The sequence below is a fragment of the Dermacentor variabilis genome, chromosome 1, assembly GCF_050947875.1.
Source record: "Dermacentor variabilis isolate Ectoservices chromosome 1, ASM5094787v1, whole genome shotgun sequence".
Lineage (NCBI taxonomy): Eukaryota > Metazoa > Arthropoda > Arachnida > Ixodida > Ixodidae > Dermacentor > Dermacentor variabilis.
In genome coordinates this window covers 62,248,401-62,269,425 of record NC_134568.1, presented here as the reverse complement: position 1 = coordinate 62,269,425, position 21,025 = coordinate 62,248,401, and the positions used below count along the sequence as shown (strand labels likewise).

The 21,025-nt window shown below is 49.3% G+C and overlaps 1 protein-coding gene across 2 annotated transcripts in view; it reads left to right on the top strand.

Annotated features, from left to right (window-relative positions):
• The window catches only part of LOC142578616 (follistatin-related protein 5-like), a 513,022-nt gene that overhangs the window by 41,756 nt on the left and 450,241 nt on the right, over window positions 1-21,025 (top strand). For both annotated transcript variants that reach the window (XM_075688041.1, XM_075688035.1), the window contains exon 2: window positions 2,650-2,750. In XM_075688041.1, the coding sequence (XP_075544156.1) occupies window positions 2,676-2,750 (75 nt within the window). In that variant the 5' untranslated portion in view covers window positions 2,650-2,675. The remainder of the gene's footprint in view (window positions 1-2,649; window positions 2,751-21,025) is intronic.

Here is a 21,025-nt window from a genome sequence, read left to right as displayed (position 1 = left end):
CGGCTAAAGTGGGGTTGGAACCGCTTTGCCAGTGGTCAGACTATGTCGCTTAGAAGCAGACCCTCGGGCGTGAATCTGGTGTGTAGTTTCCTGCGAGCTCGCGTTTTCGTACCAGTGACGAACCTGTGCGAATATTCTTGCGACGTTTCAGTGATTTCACTAATCACTGGAGCCACGTCGGCAGCTCCCATTTACCCCCCCCCCCCCCCCCACTTCTCTGCCCGATGGCATTAACAGTATAGCGCATGCGTAACACAGGTGAACGTTTGACATCGCAAGCGTATACACTCTCCTTGGTAAATAGAGTGCCACCATGAAGGATTCCCCCTTTACTTGTATTTGTTGCCGCATATGTGCCTCCACTTAGTAGCACGTGTAAGTGATCACGTATTAACATAAGACACCTGAAACGCTGCAATAACGGTGGGTTTTATAAGGACGAAATTCTAGTGTGTAATTAGCGCGTAGACTGACCTAAGCTGGGAGATGAACAATGTGTTGTTCTACGGATGAGTACAGGCGAAGAGAACAGCTTGACCAGGATTAATGAAGAGCCTTCTTGGAGTCCTTTCTGACCTTGTCGAGCCCAGCTAGCGGCCACACAGCTCACACGGCAGGCAAACAATGCACGTTGTGAGGTGCTTCTACTCACAACGTGCGTAAACGGTGGTAGAAGCCGTGTTTTAGATACAGGTACATCGGGCACGCTCGCTTGCAGCGCTTAAGTGCCCAGTTACGACCTATATGCCAACAACACGCTGAATCACCAAATGTCGTTGCACGGACATTCCGGATTCGTTATTACCCGTATGCGCGTATTGCGAGTCGACAAACTGAGCAATAGCTCTTTGTGCGAAACGCCACCTCTTTCTCGTAAGTTTCTCGCAAACCTAGCAGGCTTCGATTGCTTTTCCTGCGCCCAAACCCACCCATACATACGAGAGAATACATTGAAATCCGTGACGTTAGACTGGTGCACCTGCGCTGAGGTTTTTCCACAATTTTTTACAAGGAAGCTGTTTATGCGAACCCTGTGCCGTAAGTCGTTGTCGGACTTTGCTAATAAGGGGCCACGTGACCTAGCGAGAGAGGAAAAAAAGAGCTCGATAGGGGGAAAGGGGTTGGAGTGACCACTTTTCCCCTGTGAGAATGCTATCTTATACGCGAATTTTGTACGGTTGTCACACGGTGCTTTTTCGACGATCGAGCCAGATCGGCATCGAATTTATCGACGATTGATTCCACCTTGCCGCGAAAGAAACAAATGGTATGCTGGTGGTTTGCGGCCAAGGAACAGTGCCCAGTGACTGAAACGCGATACTGGGAGCGCGTGGCTGCCGGCACTTCTCGCTGGCGCAAAAACTGCTGGCAGCCACGTCGATCATCAAACAAATCCTACCAATCGTGAAAACGATTGCAGCGCTCGCGTCTCTAGTGGCAGTTCCTGCGCCCAATATACAGAGCTTTGGATTAGTCGTTCCGCACATTGCATCCCAGCTACAACTACGGGAAGACCACGAGTAGTGTGTGCTCCTGAGAAAGAAGCTGCCTACCGCGAGCGTCAGTGAGAGTTGGCTCGCGAACGGGCTCGTTGTCGCAGGGCCGACGCCAAGCTGCGGGCCAGGGATGCCGAGTTTAAACGGCAGCGCCGGGTGGCCGACCTCCAGCTGCGCCCTTACAGAAACCTCACGTGCAAAAATAAAAAAAAAGAGAAAAAAGATGAAGAATAAAAGAAAAAGAACACGGGGAGAACCGCAAAAAAAAAAGAAGAAAGAAAGAAAGCACTTCTAAAGCATGCTCACCACGCGAAGCACGCAAAAGCGAAAATGAGGTGAAAGATGGTGAAGCAACAGATTTAAAATATAGACTGCTTGTGAAGTTTGACTTGCATGATGTAACACTCAGTATAACCAACACATATTCGTTGTTTTACCATCACGGACTGGAAGGGGCGGTGATTTCTTTTTGAAAGGAAGTTAGACTTTCACTTTCTACTGTAATAACCTTCTACGGCCAAATGAGTGTGTTGGAAAAAGAAGTGCTAAAAGAATACGTTACCAATCTAAACTGATCTAATGTCGCTATTTAGTGCCTCCTAAACATGGTAGTGCTGTTAGTGTTCTCAGCTTTGCATTTTTCTTTCCGTTTTTTTCTGTTTCACCCTAATGGTGGAAAGCGTTTCGGGTGACACCGTAAGGTGACACCGCGCAGTACTGGGCGATAAGGTTTCTACACACACTGAAAGAATGTCCATTTCAGTGAAGTTGTCATAGCAGACTGAAGTAATCGACTTTTACTGCCCTGCAACAATATTATTTTTTATTTGTTCACCAAACATATGAAAAAAAAAGTTGATAAGCAATGTTGTCTTAGCAATTCATGCGAGCGTTCATTGTTTATCGATTTTCTGCTTGTAGTTTAGGTGGTCCAAAAAGTTGTTCTTACGGCCGCGTAGGGCTTCTTCAGCATGAAAACATGTCACTGCCGCAAAGTATTCTCCGGGATACGATGGCCGAGCGCTTGCGCCGTCGGTGGATTCCTATTGTACACTTGCTTTTTCTAAACGGGGATTGACACCGCATTCCTGGCTAACGCTGCGTTTCCCCGTCTTTCTGCCCCCCCCCCCTCCTTCCCCCTCCCCTCCTCCAGCGGTGCAGAAGGGAGCCCGAAGCAGCATGAGGCTGAGCGGAGGGTGGCACCAGCGGCTCCTATTCGCTCTCCTGCTCGCGGTGTGCAGCGTCAGCGCAAAGGTAAGCGCTCCCTTAATGCGCGCGCCATTTCTCCGCGCTTGCAGCGCGTGCTGCTTTCCCTGCACGGAGCGGACGTCTCGCTGATCTTCCGCGCGGGTCGGGCTTCACCGCACGACCTGGAGAAGTGGCTGAACCCGTACTCGTGCTTCTCATGTATTACGCGGCGGCAAAGCATTGTGCACAGTACATCGCAGAAGACGAAACGGCTGAGGACAGGACACGGCCAGTGCCACGCCCTTCTCTTGGCATCCTCCCACCCTTGCGCTGTATGCCGAATGAGCTGTGTCAAAGCGCTAATTAGTCTGCCTGCCGCTACTGTTCCCCTTCAGAACGCTGCGCTCGAACTGTTTTACGGTGCGCATACCGGTGCCTTTAAAGCGCGAAGTGTTGTGGCCGGCGTTATTCTCGGAAATTATGAGCCACCTGGGGGAAGCAGGTGCTGTCGTGGATGATCCACGTGCATCATGGTGCAGCCCGTACTCCCCTTGTGTGGAAGTCCGCCGAACTCACGCTCCGTTCTTGTAAGCCGGAGCCTGCCCTGAGAAATTTCTGAGCTATAGTCATCCGCCTTCAGATTTTCGCAGAGAGAACATATCGGGAAATCCAAACTTTTTGGCTGCTTGAATATCCCGGATGACATATGACATCGCAAAGCTGAGAGAAGCAAATAGAGAAAAGAAAAGGTAAATAATAAATGATAAATGGTAAACGAATGATAAAAACTTGATATATTCTTGATGAAAATACACAGCAGGCTGTATATCGGTACTGAAGCGACAACCACTAAATTTCGCGTCCATGTCACCCGCGGAACTTACAGGTACGATTGTCCCTCAGCTTTGGACCTTTGGATAACACGGGAAGTGGGTAGACAATTACGGTGTAAAGAGTATCAGTACTTGATATAGTGAGCGAGATCACTCATCCATGCATACAAAAATAAGAACTAGTAGAACTTATCTTGGATGACCGGGCAGAGTGCAAGGCGTCATGAGCTGCAGCTCTGTGGGTTTTAGCATTGATGGGAGCATAATTTGAGCTTTGTTTCGGTTCTACTTCGAACCAGTAAATGCCCAGAGTGAGTGGCGGTCAGCTCAGGTCTTTTCTGGCCAGTGAGAGTATTTACACTCGCCCTTGTAGCATTGTAACGCCAGGCCGGCGCTGTACGTGGCAAACCCTGCAGTCGATAGACGAGCAGAAGCTTCTCAGGAATACCGGCTGGCCTTACACCGATTACGGACTCATTTCCCACGAAAGCGTGCGCATAGAAAAGCCACATAAAGGGGTTTTCAGAAACAAAATTAATGAAGCGAATATAAAAAAAAATCCAGGACTGAATTTCTAGACGTATTGAGGGCTCAGCTGAAGTGCTCAAGATGCGGCGCTGCGCAGTCCGCGCGCACGAGAGCACAGTACGTTCCTAGTTGCGTGCAGAGGCTGCCAGAAAATTGAGCTTTCTCGGGTGAGCGCGTATACGCGAAAGTTCCCGTTGGCAGCTGTGTGGGCACGTCGAGGCGACAGTGCGCGCAGGCGGTGGTTCGAGCGGGCGTGGCATGTGGCTTCTTCTCCTCACCGTGCATTGCTGAGCAGTTTGAGCGTGATTGCATCACGAGTGGACTTTATCCAATTGGGAGGTGTATCTAACAGTAAATACGGGCTGAAGGCAGTGCCTCTCGATGCGCTAGCTGTCACGAGGAAAGAATGCGAGAAACTGACTCGCGACGCACGCGCCCGACGTCTCGAAGAGCGGCACGAGGAGAAGCACGTGAGCGATCGTGGCCTGTAGTGGTTGGAGAGCGGTGCTGTTGTGCTGGAAGAGGTTCGATCCCACCATCGGTGATCGCGCATTTGTTTACGGCATTATAGGCCAACTGCGCCTTCCTTAGAGGTATCGAACAGAAAACTCTAGGTGTGCTGAGCATCCGCGAGCGCGTAACAGTGTGCATGAAATCGCAAGTTTGTAAGAGATACGAGGTATAGAAACGTCACTTCGACAAATGAAAGTGAGCAGGGACGCACTCGCGTGTAATTGCCCCCCCCCCCCATCCCCAGGACGTCAAAATCTTCACAACATACTTCGCTATACTAAGTTGTGGTAAAGTTTGTTCGTTTTTTGTTGCTGTAAATTACGAGGATATGGCAGCCATGCGTCGCTGATAACGTTGGAGCAACTTAGGGAGACTAAGGGAGACCACAAAAGCTGCGGGGCATCGGGCATTTCGGGGCGCGCTTGATTGTTTTCTTTCTCTACAAAGGTGGGCTGCGTAGTTTAAGGGACTTTCACCGCGGCGAGGCACAGCGTAGTGAGAAACGATCAGAACAGAAAAAAATAAGAAAAATGAATAACGATGAAAACTACAAATATAAACGAGAGCCTCAGCATGCTGCAGAGGCTGGACAGTTCCGTCCACATTCTTACCATTTTATATTCCTACTGCCGCACTCCATTCTTTGTCATTGTCATTATCAGGCGCTTCCGAGCGCACTCAGTTTACTGGACGCTCGACTCTTTACAGAGACTAAGATTCTGGGTACTAGGCCTTGTCCATCATCAACCCAAAAAGATATGCGGGAGCTCACCACTTCTTTTTTAAAAACCAAGGGGCAGGAAAATTAGCTTGTAGACACCCTATTCATACTACGATGCGAGTGAACTCTCTCTCCTCTCCAACTCCTTTCTTCTTTCGGTACCTTATCCTCCTCCCCCGTGCAGGGTAGCAAACCAGACGTACGTCTGGTTAACGTCCCTGCCTTTCAACTCTCTCTCTCTCTCTTTATGTGTATATGTGTTTTCAAAACAAATAATACTATTTTTTCTTTGTGATGAATATGAGGTAACGCGTACAAATACTTTCTTCTTAAAGGCTCATCAATTCCCTTTGCTTAATTGGTTTCAGGGACTGATAACTTAATCCCTAGCTAGGCAGCTACAAACGAACATAGCTCTTCGAACATCGTAAGATAAACGAAAGTAGGAAACGAGAGAAAGGATGAAACGTTAGGAAGATAGGATATATATATATATATATATATATATATATATATATATATATATATATATATATATATATATATATATATATATATATATATATATATATATATATATATATATATATATATATAGAGAGAGAGAGAGAGAGAGAGAGAGAGAGGATAAAAATAACAACGAGGAGGGCCTTCTCCTCAACGACAGTCAAAACAATTTGTGGATTACGTGCTGCGAGCCTACCGAGCGAGTCGCTCCATTTAGTCTTTCCTTCGCTATATAAAACGGGTAGCGGTAAATGCGCGACGCACTATGAACAGATCAAAGAGACACGCCGACACCGCAGAGAGGGCGCCCACTTTACGGGCGCCTTGCCGGTATCCATACGGCGTCTTTGGGCGAGTATCAATTCAATACACCCGGCTGGCGCGAACGTGCACTGCTTGTCGATGCGGGCCCGTTACTCGTTCGCCTGTTTTTCCACAAACTGGCCGGGATGTGAAACAGCGTCAACCCTAGACTTGTTGCGGGGAGGTTCAGATGCACAAGGACAGCGCCGAGAAGCCCGAAAATAGGATCCCCCGCTCCTACCGCATTTTTTTCTTTTCGTTCCCTTCTTCTGGCGCGCGCGCTGCGGAAAAAGCGCGGGCGCGGCATGCACGCACGACACCGTTCACGTAAAGCGGGTGAAAGCTGTCGAAAGCAAGCGGCGCCATGTGCTGCTGCACCGCTCGTGGGGGGAGCAAGAGGGAAGGCTTCGGGGCTGCCCGCCGCATCGGCAAGAAGCGAACGGGGTTGCGCGGCGGCGCGCGCGCAGAAAGTGCCTTAGTGTAATCGGCTTAGGGACCAGCGGCACACCGGGCGGCCGACTATTAATCAGGAGAGCTGCGCGCCAGGGGCGCGCGACACGAGGGAGCGAGCGTGGCGCGAGATGCGCCCGCGCACGCCATCCCGGGGCCCTGGCGCGCGGCGTTAAAAACCTTGGTCAGCACGTTTTGGATTTTGCTGCGCACGGCGGCGCGGATATGTATCCGGTTAGACGATACGCGCTGTTACACATGTTAATGAGCAGCCGAAACAAGACGCATAAGAGGGCTTCCGCCACACATATGTGAGAGCCTCCTTCCTTTCGGGCTAAAGGAGAATTATTCATGCACCTTGCCGAGCTGTTACCGCCGCTCTCAGCTCGCGTGTGCCGTGGCGCCGTGCCTTCCTGTGCGCGAACCGTCGCAGCTACACTTGTGCGGCTCGGGCGAGGCGCCGAAATCTCGTTTGGATTGTTCCGTGGTCGCTTGAGAGCGAAAAGAAAAAGAAAACAGCAAAGGGAGTCACGGGAAGGCCGCAGCGGGCGGCGACTACTGCGCGAGGGGCATCGCGCAAGCACGGAGAATTGAGAAAGGCCGGGCACGACCGCAATCGCTAGGAATGAAGAAAGAAAAACTAAGAAGCGCGCTCGTTTTTGACGCAAGGTATGCTGGTACGAGAAGAAGTGCTTCGCATTCGACTGGGCGAAGGTCTCCGTTCGCCGTTAGAGTAGTATTATTTTCGGGCAGCCTCGTAATAAAAACGCGCATTTCTGGGCACCACCTCGCCTGACGTTATCTTGAAGAGTGGTTGCGAGTGCCATTCTCATTCGCGTGGACTCGCCTTGCCTACCCTAAAGCGCCGATCAGCGCCAGCCTCTCACACAACTGGCTCTTCTTTTAGCTCTGTCTTTTCTTTCCTTCTTTTTCTCCCTCGGTCGTTCGAGTTTCAGTTTTTGCAAGCATCAGCGAGTGGAAAAAAGAATTTGACAACGAAATTCTCGCCAAAAACCTACACCGTCGAAGACGCGACTTGAGTTTGTAGCTTTTAGCAATGCAAGGATATACAGGAGTGAACTCGAGACGCGTCAGCAAAGGGAGCAAAATGAAAGAAGGAAGGAGAACTCCGCGGGTATTACACTGAAAGAAAGGGCAAACACCAGCTAAGATGGAAGCAGGGCTGAGGGGAGCGCGGGCTGCTACCTAGCAAGGTGCAAGCAGTTGACGCGAAGAAGGGGAGGAAGGGACGAGGCGAGGGAGGGAGACAGCATAATCTGCTCAGCGGCGCTAGGTAGACAGCCGGTTGAATGGATAGATAAATAGATAGCGGGCGTTTCTGCCAGCGCTCCGGGCGTAAATGTATACACCTCTTGTAGATGCACTCTGGCGTAAAGGAACGAACGCTTCTTCGGCGAAGAAGGCCGACAAGTACTACGCGGGCAGCGGGCAACGTCCCTGACGAATGGGAGGAGTGGGAGGATGCTATCCGTCGGCCCGAATCGCTCCACGCGTCCGTGTGTGCGCGCACTTTGGCAGCCGAGGAACCGGCAACAATCGAAACGGCGCCGAGCGAACCCGGCCGGTCTCCTCCTTTTCTTTCCGCGGACGCGTGAAAACGAGAAAGCCGAACAAACAAATAAGAGCGTTGGACGTGGAAAGCCTTCCCACCGCTGCAATTCCTCGGAACCTACGTAACTGCCTTTTTTTTTTTCATTTTCCTTTTCTTTTTCATCTCTTTTCATCGATAACATTCGCAGCCACTTGATAACCCTTTTGGAAGTTTCCTGCACTTTTCTTCGCCATCAGGATCGCGGCGAAGTGAGCACAGGGCTGCGCTGGTCTTCCTTTTCTCTGCTTGCTTCTATTTTATATTTTGAGGCGGTTGCTTCTGTTGCGTGCGTATAGCCAGTAGCGTATATACATGCTGTATAGACTCGGCTTCCGTGGGCGCGTGAAAACTTTACGCTGTGGAGCGGACCCGTTGTGCGGAGAGCGGCGCGTCGGATGCAGTGGCTCGTCCTTATTTTATTCAACTTTTTTCTTCTTTTTTAAAGACTGCCGCGTTTGTGTCTGTTTGTTGGGCGGTTCAAAAGGCTCTCCGGAAAGGTGGTCGTTGGGGGTTATCGTTGCGCTTTATTTCTCGGCCGCCTCTTTATCCTGCGTCCTTTTTTCTTTTCTTTATTTTTCGTTCTTCTTTCGACCCTGCGGGCCTTGCTCGCGCCTCTGGGCGCGCCTTTCATCCGAAGCCGCGCTGCGGGTTTTTCGTGCTCGAATCTATGGCGAATGTTCCGCTGTGGACGTATAGTATACACTATATGACCGTTACTCCTTTCTTCTACGCGTTTGCCTCCTTGCGCTCCGCCCAGCACAGCGAGAATTCGGGCAGCCAGACCGATAGATACGAGTTCTTTTCAGCCACCGGAGGTTTGTGAGCTTCCGCTCTCTTAGACGTTTCTGCGGCACAGCCTCCATCTCAACCCCACTTCTACTCGGGCCAAAGCCCTCAATACGCACTGGCAGTCGTTTTTTTTTCGTTATTTTTTTTTCGTTTTTTAACGTTTGCTGACGCTATATCGATTCCAAAACGTAAGTTGAGAAATGAAGATGCTGAAACGCTCTAGGGGGGGGGGGGGGAGGGGCGATGGAAGCACATAGGGGAAGCCCAACCTGTACCAGGTCCAATGAAAGCGAAGACGTTGATGGGCGGCTCAGATAAAACCACGAAACAAAGAAAGCGCTAGACTGACGAGGAGAGACCTACGAAGAATGAAAGGCTGTCCGTGAAACTATAGCGAGGAAAATAGAGCGGAACTTAGCTTGAAGAAGAAGGCGTATACAGGGAATATCGCAGACAGGCGCGCGGTGGTACGGTGCCTTATGGTTGCTATTTGTATCGTCAATGACAAGCACTTGTTCTCCCTTCTACTCTATGAGTAGGGGTGGCGCAGCCCATGGTAACATAGTCTATCACTGAACTCGCAGTTATATGAGAAACAACTTGCATAATTAGTCACTGCTATCCGTTTGTGGTAGTTTTGGCAGTTTGGGGTACATAGTTTGTGGTTCTGCAGTGTAAAGAATACTATTGCTGTCTCTTTCTAGTTGGTATTTTCGTTCGCAGTTCTGCAAAGAAACTGCCTCGCGAGGCATTCTGTCCGCGCGGCAGTTCAGACGGCCTAATAGAATCCGTCTGATGTGATATTCCTGAGAGGAGTTTGAAAATCAATTTGTGATTGCTGCCGTTGCTGCGCGTGCCATTCGGAGATGATCAGCAATCTGGGAACGCTGATATAGTAGGTAGAATTGTTATATAGGAAGATGGAAGACTGCTTTTCGCACTCTAGTGGTGTAGCACTGAACATACCTAAGCATATTTTTAGTATATGGTATTTAGGAGATATGGGGTGCTATAACGTAAAACTATTTCAAACTTTTCTATTCCAATTCTGCTATCAGCCCTCCACGATTGGTCAAAAACTTTTTTCGACCACCCCCACTTCACCTGTCTGTCACGCGACGTCACGAAAACCGCGATACCTCCCCTTCTGATATGATGTGTACACACTGATTACGCATGAATTGACAAAAAAAGGAAAAACAGATATTTCTGATTCGACCCCTTTTCGCCATTAGCCCTCGGCTATTGGCAAAAAGTTTTCTGGCTGCACCCACTTCACCTGCCTGTCACGCGACGTCACAAAACCGCAAGAACTCACCGCGTCAAAGTGACGTGTACGCGATAAAGATGCATTAATATGCCGAACAAAAGTGAATTTTCTTCGGAATAGCTGCAGGCTGCCCCGCTCCGAAAGGAATAAAAGAAGGCTGCCACCGATCGCTCAGACGCTGGCTACTCGCACCTGCCGGAGAGCATGGGTGTATTTGCGTATAATAAAATTTCTTGCGTTGCCGTCTAACGTTTTCGAGCACTTTCGGCACGTTTACCCCCTCATTCTGCCAACTCTTCTTTGCTGAGGGTCCGTTTTAGCGTCATTCTTGAGCTTCCGTTGCATGCCGCCGCGATTTTCGGCCAACCACCACAAGCTAAGTAAGGGAAAGCCGACCAATCGTAGACGCCGGCACCACCCTCTTCATCCGGTTATCGACTTTCAGTGCAGTGGCTCGGCCCCATCGAATCCCTCTCCACTTGAGCGTTCTCTTCGCCTCTTGCAAGCCAATTAGATACGACAAGTCGCTCAGCGTAGGGAATGTTATTCGTTTTTCAAGCAAACAAAAGTGACCTCCTATGAACGAGGAGAGCGTTTGATTGGTCTGTTCAGACAACCCTGCGGGTGACCGCCCGGTGCTTGCGTTGGTGGTTGCTCAAATTTGACGTCAGGAGATTGGAATAGAAACATATTGGAATAGTCTTACGTTATAGGACCCATGTTGTCGCCTTTAATTGGCGCCGGCTACTCCTTTTCACTTAGAGATAAAAAAAAGAATAACTCATCGTAAAAGAAAATGAAATCATAACAGCACAAATTCCAGTCACATAAGAACACTAATGCCGCACTAAAACTGAAAGTCAACTCAGAAACACAGCAACAGTCACATAACTAGACTAAAATCAGGGCACATAAGAAAGCACGGTTAGAGTTTTCTGAGGTACATAAAACCAGGCATTGAAATGGCCAAACTCGGGTCAAAAAAAAAGAAAGGAAAGAAAGAAACCCATATAATGCGCTTATCACATTTAAATACTCTGCTCAATAGTTTCCGAGAATATTGCTCGCTTCTAGAAATATTTGAAGAGGCAGTAACGCTCGCCTTTGCAATGAGTATGTTTGCCACGACGAGAAGAAGAGGAGGAGGAGGAAATAAAGAGAGATGACAGGGATGTGAACTAGAAATGCGTCTGGTTGGCTACCCTACTCGGGGGGACGGGAGAGAGGGAATAGAAAGAGGAGATAGAGGGCTGGGAGGGGGAGGAAAGCTGCGGTGAGCTCGCACACGTACACGGAGGGCCTAAATGAGTCAAAGGCGTTCACATCAGTCAGTCGCCCTCAAGAAAGGCAAAAGTGCCTCCACAGATTTGCGGGCCGACGAGCGATGGGGACGGTCTTCAAGCAGTGCCTGCACAGACAACGGCCGATCGTCCAGTCGTCGCAGGACCTAAGATCTTCCTGAGGCTCAAGGGCCTGCGACCTAATGCCACTAAATCACGCGCTAAGCGTTGTCTCTGTGTGTCCTGCCGCGGACATTCTACCAGAAGATGCTGCACATCCTCATACACGTGGCCACAAGTGCATTGCGGACTATCAGCTCTTGAAATTTTATACAGAAAGTGTTCTTTTTTTTGTATGCAGTACCCAGCATTGGTCAGCCTTAGCTTGAGGAAAAATGAACTGGAGGAAAGAGGGTTTTTAGTTTGAACCTCAAAATACCTCCAACCTATCAAAACCGCCACTAAGGGCGATGAAGCTCGGTACACAAAACACATGCAAGAAACCACTTTTGTAAAATAGCTTTATGGATTGTCACGCTCGCGCCGCGTCATTCTTATGGGCTTCGTATCCCAACCTCTAGACGTCAGCGGACTGGCCTCAAGCCGCTCGAGAATGAAGAGCGGCTTCCTTACATTGTGATACAAAGACTGACCGCGCAAATAAATCAAATCGGGTGAACTCCAATTGATTTTCATAGCTTCGAACGAGTCGAGGAAGCACACGCTTTACTGAAAGCTGTCTTTTTCGCAAAGCGTGTTGATAAGGACCCTAAAGACAGCCTAACACTCGAGGCGCCTCGGCAGCTTTGGAGCACCATACTCCTGAGAATTTATTCGGCAAACACTCTTGCGCTGGCCCGTCCCTTTGTTTGATTTCGTCCTCATTATCCGCCCGCAGCCGCGCCTATTTCAGCGCGTGTGTGCCTATTTCAGCTCGTTACAGCTTACTCAGGCCGCCCCTCTGTTCCCTGCGTCCCACAGAACGGGAGGACCCGCGACCTGTTTCACCCACGCAGCCAAGTGCAATCTCTCGCCGACGTTATATTTCATCACTGCCGGTACGCGCGACCTCTCCCGGCATGCGCGCACACGCTCAGGCTTCCATCAGAAGTGCCAGTGGCTCTCCTGCCCGCGCTTCCCTAACACTGCGCCTGGCGTAGCCCTTCAATACACGTCCGCGACGGCGGGGAGGGAGGGGGCCAGCAATTAAATGCGGCCGCGGTCCGGCCCGCGCGTTGATTACTTGCGAGGCAATTGTCCGCAGCGCGTGGGGTCCTGCTGTGTTCGCGTCCACAGAGAGGTGCGGCTGGGAGCGCGATTAAGGCGGCCACAGTTCTCCGGCCGTCCTGGTCGTCGCCGCCCGGAGGACAGCGAGCAAGTGTGCGCTTGCCATATCTCTATCTGTCCGGAGGGTGGGTGGCCTGCGGCTGGACATCTGAGTAATTGCAGCGATGGTGGGGCGCAGCTGGGAACAGTTTTGAAGGAAACGAGCGTGCACACATTCGGCGCATGCACGGGCTCTGACGACAGGCACTTGGCCCTGAGCTTGGATGCATTAAATGTTGGAGAACCATGTATAGGCGTCGCTTGTGCGATACTGGTGCGGTGCCAGAACCACGAGGGCTCACCCGTCTGAGAGCATGAGTGCTGCAGGGAATGAGAGGAAAGCGAAAATGGAAGATTGCGCGGACACGTATGTAAGCAGCAGTAAAAAGCGTGTATACGCGGCCGGGTTGTGCAAGCGGGAGATGAGAAGGGTGAGTGATGTTTTGGAGATCTTGGGCTTGCGTGGACAAAGGAAGCGGGTGAAGAGTGCAAGGATAACCTCTTTGGAAAACAGCATACTATTTACACGGTAATCACGGGAAAAGATGGCATAAAACTCCAGAGCTGCAAATATAGTCCGCCATAGTGGAAGCCGCGGGTATTGTAATCTAGTGTACGCGTAGTCAAAGTTCATCACCTGTGATATTAACCAGTTAGCCTCAAGCTGGTTAATATGAAGGTGTCGTTACAGCCGCGTGTCCCTGTGATGGGATACGCGCGCCTCTTGGGAGATCACTTGCGGATAGAAAACAGCGACGCATATTGCAAGCTCAAGCTATGGGAAACCAGCGCTGAAACTTCACGTGCCAAGAACAGCACCGTAACGCGCAGCCTAGCGAGTGGAGGAGGCAGTTTCAAATAGGAAATGCTGTGGTTTATAGCTGGTAATGTTAGCGCTGATCTTGAGGTACGCGTGCCCAGCTTCTGACCTGAATGGGCACCGGCGTGCTAGAACTTCAGGGTGCCCTCTGCATAATTATGGCCTCGAACGAGGAATGGCTGGACGCATCGGACTAAAGTAAGCATTAATACAGGCGCACGTCTGTCCTCGTTCAAAATGTCGTGTCATTTTTGGGAATTCCCTACTGGATGGGGTCGCATATTTAGCGGTAACAAGGGCTGACCAGTTGCTTCTACATAGTGGCCGTATTATTATTATTAATATTAGTTATGGAAATATACAAGCACACAAAGGAAACAGGGAGGGAGTAAGCTGACAACTGCCACTGAGAGGGATACAACGCCTGCCTACTCTTTCCGGAGGAGGGAATGAAAAGAGAAGAGGACAAGAAGATAGGGAACAAAGAAATAGGAAATAAACAAATTACAGAGACACGGACAAAGGAAAGTAGGAACACGGAAAAAATGTATATAGACGGGAGGCTAAATTAGTTGTCTGCATGAAAGTCGGCAAGGCTATATGGGCCTGGTCGCGTTGAGCAGCACTCCTTCTCGGAAACAGGCAATCGTCAAGGGTAGTACACTTGAGCCCAATCAGTCCATATTCCTTAATTAGCAGTGCACATCGTGTGACGAATGCGGGACACTCAAATTGTCTGTTCAAGTGTCCCACAGGAGCCACAGGACGTACACGATGGACTGTCCACACGTCCTTGACTACACAAGCGTCAACTCTTAATTTCACTAACAGTGCTTTGGCACTACGAGGCAAGCCATGACCACGAACACGGGGAGGGAACGAGCCGTTTTCAACACGCTGGTTTGGGTGCTGCTTTAGAAGGTATCGGCGGATTAACACACGGGCGTTGTCAATCATGCAAGAAATTTCTGGGCCGTCACTCCCGTTGTGAGCACAAGTTGAAGCGAGGCGATCAGCCTCCTAATTTCCAGCCCACGTGCGAAGGTATCCACTGGGCAGTGAGATTCACCCCACGAGAAGTAATGGGGGCTCAAATTAACACACATCAAACAGTAAGTTTCAGAAGCCACATAAGCACCGTCATTTGAGTGCCTGTATGTAAAATTTTACTGCCTGAAGAAACCACAGTGCTCCATTTATCGTGTATGTCATGATTTTCAAATTATGGGGTTTTACGTAATAGTTCTGCGGAGACCCGGAAGGTGGACAGAAGTAATTAATAAAGGGAAAATGAGACGTCCACCCAATCATAGCAACTGCTACAAAGGAAATCCATACGAGTTCCTCGGAAAAAAAGCTTCGCAGTTGAAGAAAAATTAGTGCTGGTCCGGGACTCGAACCCGGGACCATCGCCGTTCCGGGGCAGCCGCTCTACCATCTGAGCTAATCCGGCGGCTAGCAGATGGCAGGGAGAAGTCGAATTTGTCAACAACTCGAAGCAAAGGCAAGAGTTTGACGTAATAGTTCTGCGGAAACCCGCAAGGTGGAGAGAAGTAATTAATAAAGGGAAAATAAGACATCCACCCAATCGTAGCTATTGCTACAAAGGAGCAATTGTATCAACCTTTGTAGCAATTGCTACGATTGGGTGGACGTCAAATTTTCCCTTTATGGGGTTTTACGTTCCAAGACCACGATTTAATTATGAGGCACGCCGTAGTAGGGGACTGCGGATTAATTTCGAGCACCAGGGGTTCTTTAACGTGCGCCTAAATATAAGTACACTGGTATTTTGGCATTTCGTCCCCATCGAAATGCGGTCGCCGTGACCGGTATTTGATCCCGCGACCTCTTTGTTTAGCAGCGCAACACCAAAGCCACTAAGCAACTACGGTGGGTTATGTCATGATGCACATCTAAGATTGTTTCTAAGTACAACATCTAAGTACAACGCGTGAACTTCTGCCTTCTTTCTCATCTTTCAGTTCACTTTCCCCCTTCCCTAGGCCAGGGTAGCCTACCGCACTGTACCTAGTTGACCTCCCTACCTTTCCCTTACGAGTTCTTTCTCTCTAAGGTTGCTTGTACATGCCACACTGCACAGAATGTGATTACTCCCTCGCCAGAGCATGGGGTTCTATCATGTACGCGGTGAACGGATGGCTGCGTTTTCAGTCATTCTTTATATTTCTAATATGCTTCACAGATATATTTGCGTAAAATGTCTGTAATGAGGTACATGGGGGTAAATTTACTACAGTGTTAGCACAAGGGAGCAGAATTTGGACACGTGAGACACAAGAAAGAGCAGCATTGGTTGGCGGTACCACTGTCCGTGGTGTGGACGAAAGGAGCATAAAAAAAGCCGGTCAGACTCTTTGCATACAATTATGGAAAGACTAACGGCCTGGAGAGACCAGATGCCATGGTTCCAGACGCTTAAGAACTGTCGCAAGAACAAACACCATGACAGCTGTCTCATGCCGACGACCACGATTACGAGTCGACGACCACGAGATTGCGTATGGAAATCACTTTTTCAAAACACAGAAATATTGCGCAAGAGTGAAAATGAAGTCATGCGGCTCATTGGGTGGCAAGCGCGTATAAGAATGCCGTCCATCACCCTTTCCGATAAAGAATGCCATTTCCAGGACAGAGGAAGATAATGCAAAATTTCCGTTACCCACCGTGGTTGCTCAGTGGCTATGGTGTTAGGCTGCTGAGCACAAGAGCGCGGGGTCGAATCCCGGCCACGGCGGCCGCATTTCGATGGGGGCGAAAACACCCGTGTACTTAGATTTAGGTGCACGTTAAAGAACCCCTGGTGGTCGAAATTTCCGGAGTCCTCCACTACGGCGTGACTCATAATCAGAAAGTGGTTTTGGCACGTAAAACCCCATAATTAAATTTTTTTAGATTTCCGTTATGGCCTGAAAGATATGCGATATTCCATTTGTATCGTTGTGCTTTCTATCTTTTATATCTATTTGCGCCTTGATATGTTTATTTAGAAGAGAACCAGAAGGGCTCGACTCGGCTCCCCAGCGCCGACAAGCTAACATTTCGTCCACTTTCATTTTTCCTTTCCTCTTCATTATTTTCTACATTTCAATTTTAACCACAGCTAATTATTCCTATGTTTTCCCTGGCTTCATTGCTTGTTCGCTTTACATGGTCCTGAATAACAAAAATCGAGCCCCTCAGTTCCCCTCCTTCCCTCGTTTTTTCAAAGCGAGGGTCTCGAACCTGGCAGCCTTGATGCCATTAAGTAGCATATGAGGATTTATTAGCCAGTTGCCTGCTCTTCCAAGTTCACGTGTTACGTGACGCCATCGGGCCAAAAAAGGTTGTTCCACATCCGCCTACCAGGGCCCTGAGTTGCGCTGGCTAACACTCCCACGGATAGATGTAGCACACATAAATGAAATACCCAAGTTAGTGCGTAGCACAAACTCAGGCAAACACTATTCCCGATGTAGTGAGCTATTTGATGGCCGTCGGCGTAGCAGAAATGATAAAGCAATACGCGCGTAATGCGGAGGTTGTTGGTTTGGTCCCTACTGGCGACAAGCTAACTTTTCGTACACTTTCATTTTCCTTTTCTTCATTATTTTCTAAATTTACATTTCGACCACACCTAAATATAGGGGTAATTAGCTGTGGTTGAAATTGAAATTGAATTGCTCTTCCAAATATAGCATCTGCATTTCAAGTAATGCGCTTATAACACTTGCTGCTTTAGTGTCGGCGCATATTCTGGCCTCCACCTTTCACGCGCCCAACGGGTATCTCCCTATTAGTCGAACACAAAATAATCAAAGTTTATGGGGAAATTCACGCTACCGTAAGTGACGAGATCATCGACAGTAGCCCAAGCGATAATAGCGATCGTCTCCAGGAGACTCGGGGTGATTGTGCTCTCCGCAACTCGACCTATTTCTCGACATCTGTTTGGAATCCTTCGATGGTGGGTCGCACCTTACGGCACGTAATGCCCCACTTGGGCTTCATTGACAGATTCCAGACGTCGACTGCGCCAATGTAAAGATTCTACATAGATGAGATAACCGAATCTGTTTATTGTTGAATTATTAATCTGGCTTCCTCTTCATCTTCTCCATCTGGCGTCTGCTTGTCACTGAGGATAAACGATGGTCTCGTGCCTTTTCACGGGGACTCCCTTTCAATGCAGCCGCCGTTGCCCATAAGTATAAAGGGGGGAGCGGCTTAAGACGCAAGCGAGAGTTTGTACTCTGATCATTTGAATGGACAGGTTATTTAAACAATAACGTGGTTACACGACGTTACAAGTAAACAACGAAAGTTTCAACCTGAAAAATTGAGCAGCAAGTATTAAATACTTCGCGAGTATCTGTACTTGCGCTACATAATTAAGGCACGCGCCGGACAAAATGAGGAGTATGCGTTTTCGGTACTCTTTACCGACTGCAACGTATACAACAACGTTCCTGCACAGCCACACCACGCTGGAAAGTGGTGCACTCAATCATGAGACTCGACGCCAGAAACTAATTCGAGAAGATCGCGTCCACGATCACCCGCGGCTCACAACATCCAGTAAGCCGTTGGGCTCATGGTTCGAGAGCAGACATTGCACTGGTAGCGTACTCGGTCGTCGACTGTGCTCGGTGTTTGGGGCCCCGGGAGGGCATAACGCCCCGACGGACGGCGGGAATTCGCGGCTCACCGTCGGCGTCGCGGCGACGGCGTCTCTCTTGTCGTAATTAAGAGAAACGGGCCGTCCCCTATCGTCGTTGGAGGACAGGGAGAGACAGGAGAAAGAACTGGAGAGGAGCCGCATGCTGGGGAAGGTGCCGGGCACACTAGACCGCACAGACATGTCCTCCAACCCCCTCGGCTTGCGATGCCCCGAAAGCGCCCTGTTCTGAGGCTCTCGCAGAAGGCAGGCCTATATTTATGTGCAGCGTTGCCGAAGCCACCGGCGGCGGAACTCTTGCTGGTTGCCCAATGCGATGAACCGCAGTCTCGCATTTAAGGTGATCACGCCACACCGATTCGGTGGTGAAATCGAGCGCTGTCTGATAGGGACTATCGCCCAAACGATGCCATTATTCGACATTCAGCATTGGAGAAATTTCCGACTACCGGCTTGTTTTTCGTTTTCGATGTTTGGTGCAACAGTGTGTACGAAGGCAAACTTCTCAAAGAAGCAGAAGCCTTTCTACTGAAAAGCAGAGATACTTTTACTGGCAGCCTGTAACCGTTCTCATGGAGGCTTGAACTAAGGACATAAACGTCGCAGAAAGCGGAGACTGAGGAAGAGGGGACAAAATTTATACAACGAAGTGTTCACAACGGGCAAGCCTACACCATCCACTTCCATAGCAAGATGAAGTTTATTGCACATATGCTAGACACTTCATTCTGACATACGGCAAATATAAAGGCAATGTGAAGACAAAGAAGTTACTGAACCGACAAGCCGGCGTTCTACTTCCAGAATTTACGTGAGACCGACGCAAGTTCGCGGTATTTAGCGTCCGCAGACGAATTAGATTCCACAGGCAGACTTTTGCAGACACCGGAGACCGAAAGGTCTAGGCGACGAATAAATTCGGCGCACGACGGTACACTCCAACAGAGGTACAGGGCAGATACGTTTGCTCATCAAAGCCAGGGCGACTGTGCGTCTATTCTTCTTGTGCACTGTACAGAAGTATTGCGAGCAAGCGCCACTAGCAGCAGGGAGGATGGGGACTGTCGAGAGGGGTGGTCGGTTGAGGGCCCCAAAGGGAAGAAATCTTAGTGCCGCGTAGCATCCAAGCTCTACGACGAATGGGGAGGAACCAGCGCAAGAAATTAGGGGATCGGCGCTCGCGGCTGCCGAGCTCGGAAGGGTGGGATGGATGTGTCGCGCTCTTCGTTCGCAGGCTCATCTTGTTAGAGAGCAAGCGGAAAAAGCACGAGCACTCCCGTAGGGTTTCACGGGAATCGCTTAGCGCTCTTTCGATGGCAAAAAGTTGGAACTGTCGTCGGCAGGACGAACAGCAAACGAGGTCCCCAATCTAGAAGACGAGTCGCGGCCGTCAGGGTGGCACTGAGAGCTATTTGTGCACATATTGTGGCCGTTTCAGACGGTTAATGCTGTAAGAAAGTGCCGAAAGAAATCCTTCATTGGAGTAGACTTTTTCATTCATTTAACCCAATTACGGTGAACAGCAGTTATGAGCCCTTGACTAACCAACACGTTTACAGACTCCCATGTGAACTTGTGGAGGCCCGTTGACGAGCCCTCCGCGAGGTGGCCTTTGCCGAGATTTTCTTAACCCCTGGCGCGCTTTATTGCGAAGCATTTTTTGCTTCATACCCGGTGGTTTGCGAACGGCCCTCTCTCGGCTTGTTTCCGGACAGCTGCATAAATAAATAAACTAATTAAAAGTACAACGTGTCCAGTGTCGCCTAGAACAACAGCCTGGTGCTGTGCTCATTAGGCCACACGCATTTTTTAAAGCTTATTGTGTAAGGCCGCAGACACGCGCATATTCCTCTCGCATATCAACGTCAGCTAGCTCTTCTATACGATTGGCGCGTGTGTCGCTAGGCATTCCAACCGTTAGCTTAAGAAAGTGAGAACACGGGCCCACGCGCCCGGTTCCATTAGGCCACGGACGCGGAAATGGAACGCGTGAATAATAGTCAATACTGTCTTTTTCAGGGCTTCACGTCATATAGCAACAGTTTGCTTACAAAAAAAGGGAGCGTGCCATTTTCCCGCTATATCCTTCCTCAATGACAGCCACATCGCTTCGAGAAGATTAGGTACACTGCACTGCCTTCGGGATCGGCCCACATTTTCAAGTTTTTGTCTTAGTCTATAAGCAGCTAGCGTTACGCAGACGCTGCGTGACGTTGTGCCGCCTTTTGGATTGGTCTTGGTCTTAATGAAGCCGGTTATAACGTGTCTCCGCAGGAGTACGACAACACACACACACACACACACACACACACACACACACACACACACACACACACACACACACACACACACACACACACACACACACACACACACACACACACACACACACACACACACACACATATATATATATATATATTATATATATATATATATATATATATATATATATATATATATATATATATATATATATATATATATATTATATGTATATATATATGAAGTCACCGTGGATAAACACATATAATTCCATAACTAACTAAATGGTTTGATAACAGGTAACTAACAGATAACTCGCGGACGAGTGGACGAACGCAAGTACACATACTTACACGACATGCTATATAACCACTCAACGTCATATATGAGGCAAGCTTATACTCACATGACCCATATCATGCGCAGCATTGTGACTTGAGGAC